This window comes from Barbus barbus, assembly GCF_936440315.1.
Source record: "Barbus barbus genome assembly, chromosome: 37".
Taxonomy (NCBI): Eukaryota; Metazoa; Chordata; class Actinopteri; order Cypriniformes; family Cyprinidae; genus Barbus; species Barbus barbus.
In genome coordinates, this window is record NC_136715.1 from 14878148 (window position 1) to 14893955 (window position 15808).

Below are 15808 nucleotides of genomic sequence, written 5' to 3' on the forward strand. Positions count from 1 at the left end.
ATTATCTCACAAAAACGACTCCAGAAGCCATAATAGCGTATTTTAAAGTATATTTGAAAGAAAATCTAGTTCCTACAGTATTTTTCTATACATCGACTCACTGGAGTCTCTAACCTGCAATATGCCCTTTAAGCCTGCCATTAAGTTTTTTCCTGCAGAACACAAATTCCAAGTATGGGTTACCATACTTGCCCACACCTCATTTCACTAATGGGGGCCTAAAGTCATGGCCTAATGCAGTGGTTCTCAATTCCAATCCTGGGGACCCATTTTACATGTCTCCCTTATTTAACACACCTGATTGAGATCATCAGCTTGTTAGGGGAGAGAGCCATGAACTGAACTAACAAGCTGATGATCTCAATCAGGTGTGTTAAATGTGTAGAGCAGGGGGTCCCCAGGACTGGAATTGAGAACAACTGGCCTAATGGATAGAGGGTCGGACTTGCAACCCGAAGGTCGTGAGTTTGAGTCTCAGGCCCAGCAGTAATTGTAGGTGGGGGGAGTGAATGTCCAGCGCTCTCTCCACCTTCAATACCACGACTGAGGTGAGGCCCTTGAGCAAGGCACCAAACCCCCAACTGCTACCCGGGCGCCACAGCATAAATGGCTCCCCACTGCTCTGGTTGTGTGTTCACGGTGTGTGAGTGTGTGTGTTCACTGCTGTGTGTGTGCACTTGGGTTAAATGGAGAGCACAAATTCCGAGTATGGGTTGCCACATGCCACTTCACTTTTTTTTCTTCATTATACTCTAAATTTTGTTATTGCAGTAAATTAAACTTAATTTACTAATTGTACATCAGATTATAATTTATAATATATACACACACATACATACACACACACACACACGCACAATCTTTTTTTATTTAATGAACAATTTAATGAACACACACACAAAAAAAATGTCTCTGTAAAATCTAAAAGTAAAATCAGTAAAGAGTTAAAGCTCTGGTGTTGAATTATCCACACGTTTTAGTTTTTTTCCCCCTCAAATTTCAGACCCATCACCTATGTAAGTTTAATTTGACTTCTAGTACAATAGGTGGCGATAATGCTCTTAAGGAGTTACTCGTCATTAAACAAGAAGAAGATGTTACATCCGGGACAGTTACTACTTTGCGCGCCTAAATGGGCTGAAACTTTAGTTGCCGTCGCCATTTTCTTTGACCCGTGAATCTCGATGCGGAGCAAACGAGGAAAATACAGAGATTTCGTGTTTAAGTGTTTATGTTATTCACACAGTATTAATTTTATAACATCACATTGTTTTAGAACGATATTTATGTGCTGTGTGTGCAGCTCGCGGTGCGGAGCTGACTAGGAGGTTGCTTTTTAACAGGAAAACACTGAAAGTAACTGTTAAGTGTTTTATCTCATTTACAATATGTGTTTTATAACATATTGATTTATATTGATATTTATATGCTGTGCGCGTTTAAACGGTCCTAAACTTTTCCCTCAGACGACATTTCCTCTGACTTGCGGAGGTTTTAACCCAGAGAAGACAAAGTAAGGTTTAGTCTCATTTACATATGTATTTTATGACATTATATTATTTTATAACCATATTTTGTGTTGTGCGCTCCTAAACTTTTCTCATAGACAATTTTCTTTGACTCCTGATACTGAGAAGACAAAGATTTTGCTTTTTGGAAAACACCAAAAGTAAGTGATTTACCTCATTCACAATATTTATGACATCATATTGTTTTACAACGACATTTTTGTGATATTAGCTCTTAAACTTTTCTCAGAGAGACATTTGCTTTGATTCAAGATGTGGAGCAGGCAAAGAGGTTACAATTAACAACAAGACACCTAAAGTAAGTGTTATACCTCATTTACAATGCTTTTTATAACATCATATTGACAAATCAAACCATTGTAAACTCCCCAAATTTAAAATGGTAATATTAAAGTTGTATTAAAATGGTAAATATTAAATATAGGAGGGCAGTTGTGACCTAATGGATAGAGAGTTGGACTTGTAACCCGAAGGTCATGGGTTCGAGTCTCAGGTCTGGCAGGGATTGTAGGTGAGGGGAGTGAATAACCAACACTCTCTCCACCCTCAATACCACGACTGAGGTGAGACCCTTGAGCAAGGCACCGAACCCCCAACTGCTCCCCGGGCGCCGCAGCATTGGCTGCCCACTGCTCCGGGTGTATGTTCACTGCTGTGTGTGCACTTGGATGGGTTAAATGCAGAGCACAAATTCCGAGTATGGGTCACCATACTTGGCCACACACCACTTCCCCTTCCTTAAGTCATGTCTCGTGAACAAATATCATATCATGAAGCTTGTACATTGAGTTATTTTGATGTGTCGATTTACTGGGTTTGAGTGCTATTTTAGAATATTCATTTAAAATAACTCTTTTCAGTATACTCAAACTTTATATATTGAGTGAGTTAAAAAAAATTTTTTAAAGTGATTTTGTCACCTCACAAGATATGACATATGACTTACTTTGAACAAGTTTTTGTGGGTGCTTTTTTAAAGAATGTTTTGTCCAAAATCACGTTCATTATCGCTGATAAATCGCATTTGATTATGAACGCGATTTTGTGCGGCTTGTCAGTGAACTACGGCTCCGTGTATTAAATGCCGCTCCATCTGAAAGCAGGTGATGGAGATTTACCGCTAATCAAAGAATAAATAAAATGCTATCGGACAAATTTTGTGTCCAAATATAGCAGAGTTCTTGTGTTTCATACTGGCCAAAATGTTCAGTACAGCAGTGTGTTAACTGCCTCCTTATTTAATTGTATGTGTTATGACTATATTTTAATACATGTCTTTCCTTCTTTGCCTTCCTCTTAACACAAGCTCCCTCTGGATCTGTGAGACCACGCCAATGTTGATGTGGACCAACAAATTCTCACACAGCTCTCTGTAATGACATCCCGAGTCCTTCAAGTTTCACGGAGTCCCCTGAAGGAGAAGTTCAAGTGCATGTTTGATGACTGTGAAGATGGCAGACTGAAAAAAGGTAATTAAATCATTACTGCTTAGATTTTCATTGTACCACTTACTGACACCCTACCTCTCTGCCTGAGATCATACCTGTCTTCTTTCCTGAATTTATCTGTATTACAACCAGTAATGGATAAAAAAAAAGGGCAAAAGCATCCACCATGTTATGTTAATCTAATGAGGTTATTTTGTTTAAAGGCCTACAGTTGGAAGCAGCTATTCTGCTCTTGCCTGCTCTGTTCAAGGAGGACCCGTTATTGCTGTTTGAAGTTGAGGTGAGCCATGAACAGTTGACTACAGTAAATAAAAACAGGACAGAAAATAGCATATTACTTGTAAATTGTGTTTTTTGATGTAAAAATCTTGATAACATTATAAGTGGACCACAGCAAACATTACAAAAAAAAAAAACACCTTTAAAAATTGGGAATTTTAAATCTCAGGTAAGTAGCACTGGGAAAGGGAGGCTTTGGACATGGTTATCCTTGCAAAACAATACTATAACAAGACTATAAATTAAATTTAAGGAACGGCCAGTTGCATTAACTTAGCCTCTATGTTAAGACAGTGTCTTAAGAGCTAGTCTGATCATTTAGCAATTAGGCAAGGGGTGATCAGTTTTATTTTTTGGATTCAGTTTTTATGTAACCAGATTTTTAAAAATTTGACCAGTCTTAAAGAAATAAATTAGATGAGTAACTTTTAAGACTAGTCTAAACCTTATATGCAACCAGCCCCAGTTTATAATGTCAAATCACATTCACTATAGAGTAAAATCTTAATTTGCGGATTTGTCTTTTTTTGTCCGAAAGAACTTACAGTGCATTCAAAGTAATTACATGCATTACATTACGTGTCAGTCCTCTGTCGTGTGTGCCATGTGTTCCTGCCTCTTGTGTCCATAATTGGTTTGTTTCCTGTCCTCGTTTCATGTCATTAGTAGTTTATCCTTGTCCAGTCGTATTCGTTAATTTACCTGTGTATTTATAGTCCTGTCTGTTCAGTGTTATGGCGTCTGGTCTACTCGTTACTCCCCGGTGTTTGATGTCTGTGTTTGCCTTGCCTTGTCCTGATGTCTAAAGTAAAGACTGTGTTTTGAGTTACGACGTGTTCCTTGTTCCTCCCTGCTGTGTGCACCGTGACATTACGTGCATTCCTTACAAATTAAACCCACAACTATCAGTTAGTACTCTACCAGCTGAGTTATATCTTCTCAACAGTTCACCTTTCAACTTTCAGTAGAATGGTGTAAGATGTGGGTGATGGTGTTGATCATTATCAGCCTGGGCAAAGTGCATTTGAAACCATTTTTTGTCTTAAATGTAGTTTCATTGTTGGTAAATGGACTCAAAGTGTTTTTATGTCAAACATTTTTATAGGCATATGGCCAATTGAGACGAAATGACTGCCAGACTACCTAACAGAAACTTGAGCAAGAGCATGTTACTGTTTCAGAATTAAGTCTCTAATTAAATCTGAGATGTTGGTGATTGCCATTATATTTAACCTTTATGGACACGTTTAAAAGTAGTCAGCATTTTACAAGTGTAGTGAAAGGGGTTGATTTGATTTCTATTTGGTTTTAAATTATGTGAATTAGGCAGTTATTTAATTTTCAATGGAATATAGAATTTGGGGGGAAAACATGGCACAGTAAGAGTCACAGTAAGAGTATTTGTTTATTTATCATGGACCCCTAAAACTTGCACTAAATTGTCTAGATCAATAAAGTGGCATTTTCTAAGAATTTCGCCTTGCTTCTCCTTTTCTGTTAAGTATCAAACCGCTCAATTTTTCTGAATATACTGAGTTTGAACTACGATTTGAGAGCACTTAACACTCTTTGCTAAAGTAGCAGTTCTAAAAATTTGAAATGTTTAATGTTTCAAAACTGAAATGTTTTTACTGTCACAAAGAAGATATGGGTGTACTGCATATATGGAAGCGCCAGGGCTTACAAGAAGTCTTTTGTGACTCACACTCCTTCGTGAATCAGTGGCAGAAAAAGGTGGCATGACCATCCTCAACAACTTGGTAAGATCACACTGTGGTTTGGTGGCTGCTTGTTGCCGAAATGAAGCAGCTTCGGTTTTCCTATATTACAGATTGCCAACATAGCCTTGTGCAGAATGAAAAGCTAAATCACACATTCACCCAGTTTCATTAGTTTCTGGGAAACAATTCAGAAGTATCACTTTGAGGATAGAAAGAGTGGAGAAAAACTCAGATATGCTTAACTGCACATCCTGGACACACGCCTGTCTGCCTCCGACCATGACAGTAGTGCAAGGTGGTACAAGAAGTGACCCTTTAAGTGCATTGGCAGTATCCAGTTAACATTTTACATCCTAAAGTTTTAATCCTAACATCCTAAATCCTAAAGATTTACTGTGTATGTATTGGCTGTTCAATGTCAGTGAGCAATTTCTGACATATCAGCTTTTTCTAAAACTGAAATGACTTTGGTAGTTCATATTCAACAGAATATTTGTCTTTAATTCTTAATTGTTACTTTTGTGTCTGGTAGATGTAGACAATCAATACAGTGTTGTATTCGCCTTTGCACAGTGTCTCCTGGAAAAACTGCATTTATCTTTAGGGGTTGGCGATATACTGGTAGACACGATTAGCCAGTAATTTGTCAGCCGGTAGTGATTTTGGGCTGTCGTCTCTATACACGTGCTGCGTGCACTTGACGTTTCTGTGCTACATGGTCATGAAAACTTATCATTTGTATGTTTTTTTTTTAAGCATTCCGGTTTAAAAACAAGCGATTTTAAGCCGTTGAAACGCAATCAGCAGCGAAAAAGGACCCATTTCGCTATATGCGCGTGCTGTCTGAGAGACTGTTTCTGAGTGCTGTCATAGAGGCAAATGCACGTGAAGATGGTGCTCATAGCGCACGGGAGTATTGAACAGAGTTTTCAGTATTGAACAGAGAATTTTTGCCGCTTTATAGGCCTTTAACGGTTAAATACACATACTTGTGTTTCCGTCTTTGCAAATATAATCATAAACACAATAATTTAGGTCTTAAGACTTAAGTGAAAACAAACAACTTAGAAAGAAAACAAATGTATAACAGTGTATCGGATCTGGGCAGCTCTTAAAGTGACAGCAGTCATTCATGTTAATCAAACAACAAAAGAGAGAAAATCTCTCACTGCTCTTGACTAAATCGCTTTTGTAACTTTAATAAGAGGAAATATATATTTAATTTACACAGAGAACAATATGCTGTGTTTTTATACATTTATTTATACAATGTAGCATTTCTTATTTATTTGTTCTACTGTAGTAGTTTTTTTTTTTGTCCTATTGCTTGTAATTAGTTTCTTGTTGGTTTTTAATCGCTGACTGTATTTGTCTTCAGTGTTCTTGAGTAGTTTTTTTTTTTTTATGATGTTGACACTGGTGACAAGAATTATGGAATTCTATGGTATCAAAAATGTTGATATCATGAAGAACTATAACTATAACTATATTGTGATATATATTGTTACCGTGAAATAAAATTACACATATCGTGATATGAGATTTTGCCCATATTGCCCATATTGCCCATTCCATCATCTCCTAGTTTGTAGCAATGTTGTGCATGGAGAGCAGGACAGCTTTCATCTAATTTTGAAGGCAGCTAAATGTTTGTGCATTTAGTTAATGTAAAAAATAAAAAATAAAAAGTTTACAATCCTGTATATAAGAAATACGCATTGCAGTCACCACATATTTATCTAAATCTGTTCTGCATCAGAAGACCTGATGTTTTGATGCATTGGAAGCCTGTATGCGACTAGTTTCATTAGGAGGTACCTTCATAGAGAAACCTTGCAAGATTTCACGCACATCCTATGATTGTTTGCTGTTGATAGATGCACAAGTGTATGACTCTGTGCTCTATTGTTTTGCAAAAGTTTTCGATTTCAACTGCTACCCCAACCAGTTAACCACCCCAGGCCTTGCTTAGTTTTGTCACAACTGAAACTACCGTCTTGTTCCCATACTGTTTTGCTTACTCAGTAGCTCACGTCACGGCTGCAGCGTTAAAGTTCCGTGGCCTATGTTAGCTGTTACATAGTCAATCTCATTAGGCTGAGACATGCATTGCTGCAATTACAGTAAAGGGCTGACTGCTAAGCTGCTGGTAACTGCTCTATTTAGGTCAGTTTTGAGGTTAGCACAGTCATGTTTTAACCCTTACTAGCTCACTTTGACACACCCTGTAAATGATAGTGTTAAATGATAAGCCACAGTAGCACTGTTTTAATGATTTGTCATTTTAGAATGTAGATTTGGCTACATTTACGCTCAAGGTTTGACATATAGTGTAGGAAGTAAACAGAAGACCAGTACCAGTAGACAAATAACCACATTAACCCAAAAAGGAAATGTCTGTTGCATTATTGAGTTGAAATAATTTATTGATGACACATTTCTGTAACAAATTAAATACAAGCATCAGAAATAACAGAACAATACAGTCAAATACATGAAGAAACAAAAATAAATAAAGTCCAAAATACATAAATAGCAGTATTTACACAATAGTTTCAAGTTGTTTCAGTGAGTTGGCAAAATGCAACAAATTTTTAAAATAACCCTCATTTAAGTCAATGTGACTTAAACAACATCTTATGGTTTTAGTTTAACCTAAACCATTGCCATTGTGACATCCAGAATCTGAAGGGGAAAGGGAAGGCATTCCAGTGCATCAAGTAGTGTGATGGAATGGTGATGTGCAAGCGATAATTTAAAGGATGAAGTCCATATCCTACAGTATGTGCTTGATCTGTCCATTGTTCCTTTTCAGATTATTCAGACTTGTCTCAGGTCATGACCACCATCTAATCCACAGTGACATCCTATTAGTGCTTGACTCTCTTTGATGCCAAATACTGCTCGATGTATTTAAAGAGCATATCAAGTTCTCCCATGGCTTTATAAACACCCTTTTCCTTCATCTAAAGAGAAAAAGATGTTGTCAACCTTTAGAATAACCTTTAGACATAATTTAATAAGAGAAGAACGTTTTGATGGTGTAACATGTTACTCTTATTAGCATTAAGTTGCTGTATAAGACTTACCTTTTCATATGAGCTCTTTATGCTGGCGAACTCAAAAGGATTCTGGCAAGAAAAGTAATTCCTCTGTAACATAGAGAGATGTGTGTTATTTCATGTAGTTTGCAATGTTAAAGACACCTTCTTTGCCTCATCATATCATTGCACAACAAGCACTAGGTATTTTGGTCGATTTGCAATAGCGCTTGCCAATAAAAAGCCACATAGGCTTTCTACATATGTTTCGACATCCTAAAGATGCCTGAACTACGTTTTTCAAAAAATAACGGTCACCATCATAACATTACACATCCTAACTTTAGCAACATAATTTTAATCAGTTCCCTGCTTAAAAAAACCCCCACCAGCCTAAACTGGTTTGCTGCTCTCCCAGCCTGGTTGGGCAGGTAAGTCAGCTGGTTTTAGAGGGATTGTGGAATGTGTTTTACACCAGCACAGAATAGTTTACTTTGATTTTGAAAGTAATGTATCATCCCTTAAACTTATATGTTAATGATTAAAAGACAGACTTACACATTTGAGTATATCCCGCTTGAGATCCTGAAATATATTTCCAATGGAGTCAATTGGTGTTTTGGAGTGCAAGTGGTCCTTCCGGACAGCTGTTGGCAGAATGGTGTCCAAGTAGAAGCGCAGGATCTCGTTCATGACATGACATCCATGAGGACTCTGTGGATCATATATGCGATTTATCCTTTATGAGCAGTTTCAAACACCCACGTTATCACACTTTGCCACCACTGTAGCAATGTGCAGATGCAAAACGTTAGGTGAGATTTTAGTTTGGTTTGTACACGTCTTGCACAAAACCTTCGGTTTCAGTATGATTGTTCCTCCTGTTGCTAATTTTAATATTGAATAATTGCTGCTATACTACTGTGGGAGTAAATTAATGCGTTAGGTACTTACATTAATGTTCTGTTGCACATTTTCGTTCAGTAATGGTTCCAAGTCATCATTGGACTCCTGAGGAGAACAAATGTAAACAAAATCCTGTTAGAGAGAACCTCAAACCTCAATATAGCATGAAAAAAGTAGAAATACCTTGCAGATTGGGATCTGCAAGGCTAAGACTTAACTCAGTGTATCTGAGCTGGAAATCATACTTACATAAAACCTCTGTATTTCTCTGTATGCAGAACGGAGCTCCTTCAGTCTCACAGGAAAGCCCTCCACAAATGAGCAACAGTCAGACTTGCAGTTGGCTTTTCTGCACTGAGCACTGTCAGAAAGCAGAAGCATAACCAGAGCAGAAAAGATGACTCCAGTGAAAACCATTCTTGAATCCTCTTTCTTTCTTGATTTTTTTCTTGATATTCAGCCCTCAAAAGAGGAGATGTAAAGAAGAGCTTTGGGGTGCCTTTATTTAAGCTGGGTTGGGGGGGGGGGGGGGGGGGGGGGGGGGGGGTTGTTGGGTGTTGACTTACTGGCAATCTGTCCTACACTGTGTCATCACCTTGTAACCTTGTTACCATTTTTTTTTCTTCTGTTTTTGGAATAAAGAAGTTGTATAGGAAAATTTAACTAGGATGGTTAGTTCAAGTTGATGTCATCAATAAAAATTGGTTTAAAAATCTATCTATCTATCTATCTATCTATCTATCTATCTATCTATCTATCTATCTATCTATCTATCTATCTATCTATCTATCTATCTATCTATCTATCTATCTATCTATCTATCTATCTATCTATCTATCTATCCATCTATCCATCTATCATATGGTTCTATCTACCTTTCCACCTGCCAAAATAGATAATAGATTAATTTGTGGTTCATCTGTGTAAATTAATTTTGGAAAATTAAGAAATAATGAACTTAAACAGTAATTAAAAATAAATAATTTCATTGTCCTTATATGTGATAATATAATATTTTTTTTTTTTTTTTTTTTTTTTTTTTTTTTTAGAAGTTGCGGGAATCTTCTGTAAGTTTCTCAGACAGAAGCAGTGAACTGAATAGACGTCTCATCTCTGACATTTCTTTTTACGCAGATGGTGGAAGCCCTGTATGTGCATCAAGCCAACTCTCACAGGTGAGCGTAAACTCACACATACATAGATGACTGTAAGGGGTCCGGTGTGGTTTCTGGGTGACAATAAACTCCTAGGTATTCTAAACCACAGAGACCTTTCACAATTACCCTGGCCCATTGATTCTAAAATAATGCACGCCATACTTGCTGCTGAAACTCGATTTAAATTTTACATTTTCTGTGAAAATAAACACTCCTCTTGGGTACAGTATTATTCCTGTTACACAGCTACGCAACTAAATAAATATGGTTAGACTCGAGTCGAAATTGTTAATTTACTTGCATATTATCTAAAAGCTTCCACTAAGAAAAAATAGTCCATTAAAATGTGCTAAACAATTAGCCAAGCAACAACACAAACATTGCAACAACAATCTTATAGTAATATTAATACTGAAGTCCTCTGATGTCATTCTTACTACAGTTTTTTGTGTTTGTATGAAACAAAAGAGAGCAGTATGTTTTGTATGTATTCAATCTATATCAAGCTGACTAAGCAAATGCTTGACCTTGAATTTAAGTGTCGCTTAAAGCACGTAGACTTATGTCAGCAAACGACAACACACTTTTTCTGCTTCTGCATATTCTACAGTTCACCACAGGCTGGTCATATTAAGTTGAAAATGTTGCAAACACCCACAGTCGGTGAAACTACAGCACATGCTGCACAACCAACGAAACTACATTTAGTGAATGAATTGCCATTGAGAAGTGTTATACAATGGCTTGAAAATCAACCAAAATAGAGATACATATATATTTATTTCAACCCAGATAGACTATATAAAATCTCAAGGCCAATTATCAGTCTCAGCAGTTTCTTATTTTACCGTTTCTTGTTTTTTTTTACATCCCTTGAATTCCCTGAATTTTATTTTGGTGCAGGTTATTACAAGAAATAAGCGAGTGTTATGGAATTTCATTAGCTGTCATTAACTGAGTAATGTAAGCATGATTAAGCTAACCTTTTCCATTACTTACTATTACACTATGTATGTAAGCATTTCTGGCTACTTTTAGTGTGAAGACTAGCGGGGTAAGCCCAACCCATGATGCAAAACTGGTGGTTTTCTTCTCTCCAGAGTGGCTGAGGTAAGATCTACACGAGACTAACTGACAGGCACAGATTACTGACGGTTAGCACGTAATGGAGGGCCTTTGGATAGAAACACAAAGGAATTTACAGTGTGCTCCCTGAACGCATTTGAGCAGCAAAACATTCATCCTGTGGAAAGCCTGAAACTGAAAGAGATTTGCTCATCCTTCTCCTATCATTATTGATTGTGTGTGAGATTTGAACTAATAAGGGTATTGTAAGTCAACTGACCATTTACAAATATACTTTTTGCCTATAGTGATTCATTCCTGTACCACTCTAGAATACCACAGCTCTGAGAACGCATATTATGACTTATTCAGATGATCAGTAGCTGTACATCTGGCCTGTTTTTATTGTCTAACTGGTTTATGTTTCAGCTAAATTCGCTTTTTCAAATCTGGCTAAATACAGGTCAAATGCATAAAGGAAAAAAAGAAAACAGAGTGTGAAAAATGGTGCTACAATGCTTCACATACATATAGGAAGACACATTATTAAAGGGATGCTCCTCCCCAAAATGAACATTTTGTCAATGTTCACTTACCCCCATGTCGTTCCAAACCTGTAAAAGCTTTGTTTATCCTCGGAACACAATTTAAGATATTTTGGATGAAAACCGGGAGGCTTGTGACTATCCCATTGACTGCATAGTAAATTGCACTCCATAAAAGTATTAAAAACATTGTCAAAATAGTCCATCTGCCATCAGTGGTTCAATCTGAATTTTATGAAGCGACGAGAATACTTAAAAGTACAAAAATTATTCTCGTCGCGTCATAAATTTAATTTCGACATAGAGGCAAGTGATTAATGTCAAAATGTTCATTTTGGGGAGGGAAAAGTTTGCTCCAAAATGACAATTTTGTCATTAGTTATTTACCCATGTTGTTCCAAAACTCTTTCATCTGTGGAATGTAAAATACTTTGAGGAAATGTATTTGAATTTTTTAAATTTTTGCTTAAAAATTTTGTAAAGAGATAGTTCACCCAAAAATGTCCTTATTTACTCACCCTCAAGCTGTTCCAAACCTGGATAACTTTGTGTAACCAAACTGTTGACGGTAGCCATAGACTTCTTTTTTCCCCATACTAAGGAAGTCAATGGCTACTGTCAACTGTTTTCTCATACAGGTTTGGAGAGTGAGCAAATGATGACAGTGTTTTCATTTTTGGGTGAACCATTACAATTACTATATGCATATTAACAGCTTAATGAATCCTCTTGTAGTAGACTGATAACAATTACAGTTGATAATGTTTTTGTTATTTATGTGTCAAAGTAGAAGTCCCACTGGCTTTTTTCTCCTTTTTATAGAAAACTCAAGAGAATCAATGAGCTGAAGAAGTCATTGGGATGTCTGGCTGAGATCTGGTCACATTCATTCTTGCTTTCCCATGAGAAAACCGGCACTTACATGCCGTGAGTATACGGATTACCATCGCTCCATGACGAAGTTTGAATTGATGATGCATTGGGGGCAGAGGTTAGGAGCTTTGAGGGGAAAGCTAAAAAGGGATTTATGAGGTAAATATACTGAAACGCCCCACATTGAAAACATATGTTATTCATACAGGTGTCTTTTCTTCCTTTTCCTTTATGACATTTGAATGTATTTACATATTGAAAGATTTGTTTTCTGAGACATTAAATATGAAACTGCGCTGCATTAAGATATGAAACTGTCTAATGAATATCAGCTTCTTAGTTATAAATCTTTCTAATGTAGTATCTAGAGTTCTGAGCTAAATTTTAACAACTGTTATTCTCAATATACAGTATTTCTGATTTACTGAATTGTTTTACAGATCGATTTATAGTCTGATCTCAACAACAGGCCTACTAACAGGAATCATTATACTTAGTTTTTCTGAAATCTGATGGTTTTTAATGTATATAAGTACCATGATATTTTAAACCTTTACTTTCACTTCTGTATATATTTAGTTATGTATATACTATATACTTCTGTATATAGTTGCATAAGTTTTACAAGTTAAATGTAGCATTTCTGTTTGATGTGATGTCACACATTTCATGGCTAAGAGATTTTCTGTTATAGTTTCTGTGAAGCAATAGGCAGTTTCGGCCAAAATCATGCCAAACCACATTAAGTCTGACTATGTCATTACCTTGTAATATTGGGAAGTTACAAAAGCTGTCAATTTTTATTTTTATCCAAATTATTTTATTGATCATAAGATTATGTTGATGAACTGATTATACTGCCTTATTAATCAGTCATCTTGCGCCATGAAAACATTCATAATTTCTGTTTCTGGGGATTTTTATTACTACATAATGTACATATCTACTTTAGACCAAGTTTTAATCAATTTTTGAAACAGATCTGAATTGTTGCAAATAAAACTTTTTGATGCAAATAAAATTGCTTTTTGTTCATGAGGGTCACTGCCAGACCCTTGTTTCACTAAGACTGTCTGTCTTTAAAGGAAATCGATCAGCACATCATTCTGCAGCAGTTTCAGTTTGACAATTTTTTTCTTTAGTTTAACTGTTTAAGGTGTCAAAGCCACTGTTCTCATGAGCGTTTCGTAGTGACGCATTTGAGAGCGCTTGCTACAAGGCAGCTTGTCGACCGGCACGTAGGAAGAAGCTATGGCTCGTGCCTTTGCGGGCACCGGTACCCACATGACAGGTTGCCTTCCAAAACAAAACAGCATGCGTCTGCTGAAGCGTATATATGGATGTTTTGCTACATAAAAGATCCTCCCTTCCTGTCTCTGGAACACAATGTACATGACTTTTTTTTTCAAGGGCCAACATCAAGAAATGATGCATGTTTGTTCTGATTTAAAAATAATAATAAAAAAAAGCATGTTAAAATGCATCTAGCCATAAACATTATATTCAAACGTTTAGGATCAGTAAGTTTTTGAATAAAAAAAAAAAAATTCAATAGAACATGTTTTTTAAATATTTTTTTTTTACATTATAAATGTATTTTCTGTTACTTTAGATTAATTTAATGAAATCTTTCAGATTTTTTTTTAAGTATTTAATTTCTTTAAAAAAAAAAAATCCACTCAAAATCTGATATTTTGGCACAAATTCATCTGTTGCTTGGTCATCGTGATAATATGTGACCTAGACTACATTAAATTAAAACTCCCAGTGTGGATAAATATGGTTTGTTCAACCACAATGTGTTTTGTGACGTCAGTTATTGGTTACTGAAAGCATGAAACCATCAAAATAGAGACATTTAAAAAATAAACTCATTTTTGCATATTGTGCAGTTACTGTGGTTCATGGTAGTATTGATTCAATGCCTTGTTTCAATTATATTTTTGTTTTGGCACTGTTGAGTGCAGTTTGAAGTCTAGTGTAAAATCTGGAACTGGTGCTAAAACAGTCCTTGTAGCGAAATCACCATTATTTGGCCTTCAACAACACAATTGTGCAACCTGTACATTTTAATATTTAAATATGTATAAATTAATATGTAATGACTAAACAGCTGAGTTTGTGTTAATGAACACTAGTTTAATTTAACAAAATCTTTTTCGTGACAGCTACCCATAATAGGTTTGATTTGAGGACGTGGTCTCAAGAGACAGGTGCCATATCATGTGGACAGTTATGGATGCCAGTATAATGTCATGTCATTTTGTCTTGACAAATATTATAGTAGAGCACAGGTACTATTCTGGGTTTGAAAGGTCATTCGATTCAGTGCTGCAATGCAGTCGTGAGCCACCTCAGGTGCTTAGCATGCAACTTTGCTCATAGTCCTGGGAAGTTTCAGAGGAAGTGTATTAAGTGTGCTGTGCAGGTTCTTTCCCATTTGGTTAAGAGTGACCCACTGCATTGTACATTTGGTTTTGACCATGCAAAACATGTTTTGAAACTAGAAATTTTAAACCATGTTGCATATTTTTGTTAGATTGTGTGTTTTGGGTAACCTTGGCAGCATGGGCGTCAGTTTCATTTAACAGTTGAGGGGGACAATAAACAAAAGATTTCTCAAGAGCAATTTTTGAAGGGAGCACAAAGATGTTTTGCTTTAAGGCCAAATTACCTTAATATGGGGACTTTTTTGTACTTGGCGTTTTGGTGCACTGAAAAGTTATCGTATGTTCTTCTCTCAGGCCAACAATGCAAAGTGATAATTGAACAGTTAAATACAAATGCTTGTTTCTTAATGCACGTCTCTGCAAGTATCGTCGTAAAAATGCATGTTTAAAACAATATATCGGATCCGGATGTTCGGTCTTAAAGAAGCAGTCTAATATTCCTCCTGTCTGTCACTACAATAATGAGAGAAAATCGCTCACTGCTGTTGACTAAATCACTTTTGTAACTTTAATAAGAAATATATATGTAATTTACACAGTTAAGACTTTTTGTCCTATATTGCTTGTAATTAGTTTATTATTCTTATTTCATCGCTGACTGTTTTTATCTTCAGTGAGCTTGAGTTTTTCTATTTCTTAGCCTTGTATTAGTTTTTTTGTTGTCATGAATTAAAATGACTCATATCGTGATATAACATTTTGGTCATATCGCCCACAGCGGTATTAAACCAGCTACCAAACAAGCTAACGTTATAATTGCTAGCATAAAGGACTCGTAGAAAAATGTCAGTTAA

General features: G+C 36.2%; 2 protein-coding genes across 5 annotated transcripts; one reads left to right on the plus strand and one right to left on the minus strand.

Moving 5' to 3' along the window:
- The first annotated feature begins 1147 nt into the window (after nt 1–1147).
- On the plus strand, nt 1148–13629 carry LOC306856515 (uncharacterized protein). 4 transcript variants are annotated; one of them, XR_013783024.1, is made up of 10 exons: nt 1148–1356; nt 1467–1513; nt 1607–1669; nt 1759–1827; nt 2836–2998; nt 3181–3257; nt 10059–10099; nt 11120–11191; nt 12514–12723; nt 13005–13629. XR_013783024.1 is itself a non-coding variant. In XM_079395855.1 (9 exons), the coding sequence occupies exons 5-9, from the start codon at nt 2905–2907 to the stop codon at nt 12620–12622; spliced, it is 393 nt and encodes a 130-aa protein (XP_079251981.1). In that variant the 5' UTR covers nt 1158–1356; nt 1467–1513; nt 1607–1669; nt 1759–1827; nt 2836–2904; the 3' UTR covers nt 12623–13576. The 4 variants fall into 4 exon arrangements, 2 of the variants coding, with proteins under 2 accessions (XP_079251981.1, XP_079251982.1); XM_079395855.1 differs by having other exon boundaries at nt 1158–1356; nt 12514–13576; XR_013783025.1 differs by having other exon boundaries at nt 1170–1513; nt 13005–13577.
- On the minus strand, nt 7388–9341 carry LOC306856514 (interleukin-10-like; the record flags this gene model as incomplete). Its single annotated transcript, XM_079395854.1, has 5 exons — nt 7388–7943; nt 8067–8129; nt 8577–8732; nt 8973–9029; nt 9174–9341. 5 exons carry the CDS (start codon nt 9339–9341, stop codon nt 7848–7850), a joined length of 540 nt encoding a protein of 179 aa, XP_079251980.1. The 3' UTR covers nt 7388–7847.
- Nucleotides 13630–15808: the final 2179 nt, after the last annotated feature.

Coding starts and splice junctions, on each gene's coding strand:
- LOC306856515 (XM_079395855.1), top strand. CDS start 2,905: ATGACATCCCGAGTCCTTCAAGTTTCACGGAGTCCCCTGAAGGAGAAG. Junction 2,999..3,180: donor AGATGGCAGACTGAAAAAAG/GTAATTAAATCA, acceptor TTTTGTTTAAAG/GCCTACAGTTGGAAGCAGCT. Junction 10,100..11,119: donor CATCAAGCCAACTCTCACAG/GTGAGCGTAAAC, acceptor GGCTACTTTTAG/TGTGAAGACTAGCGGGGTAA.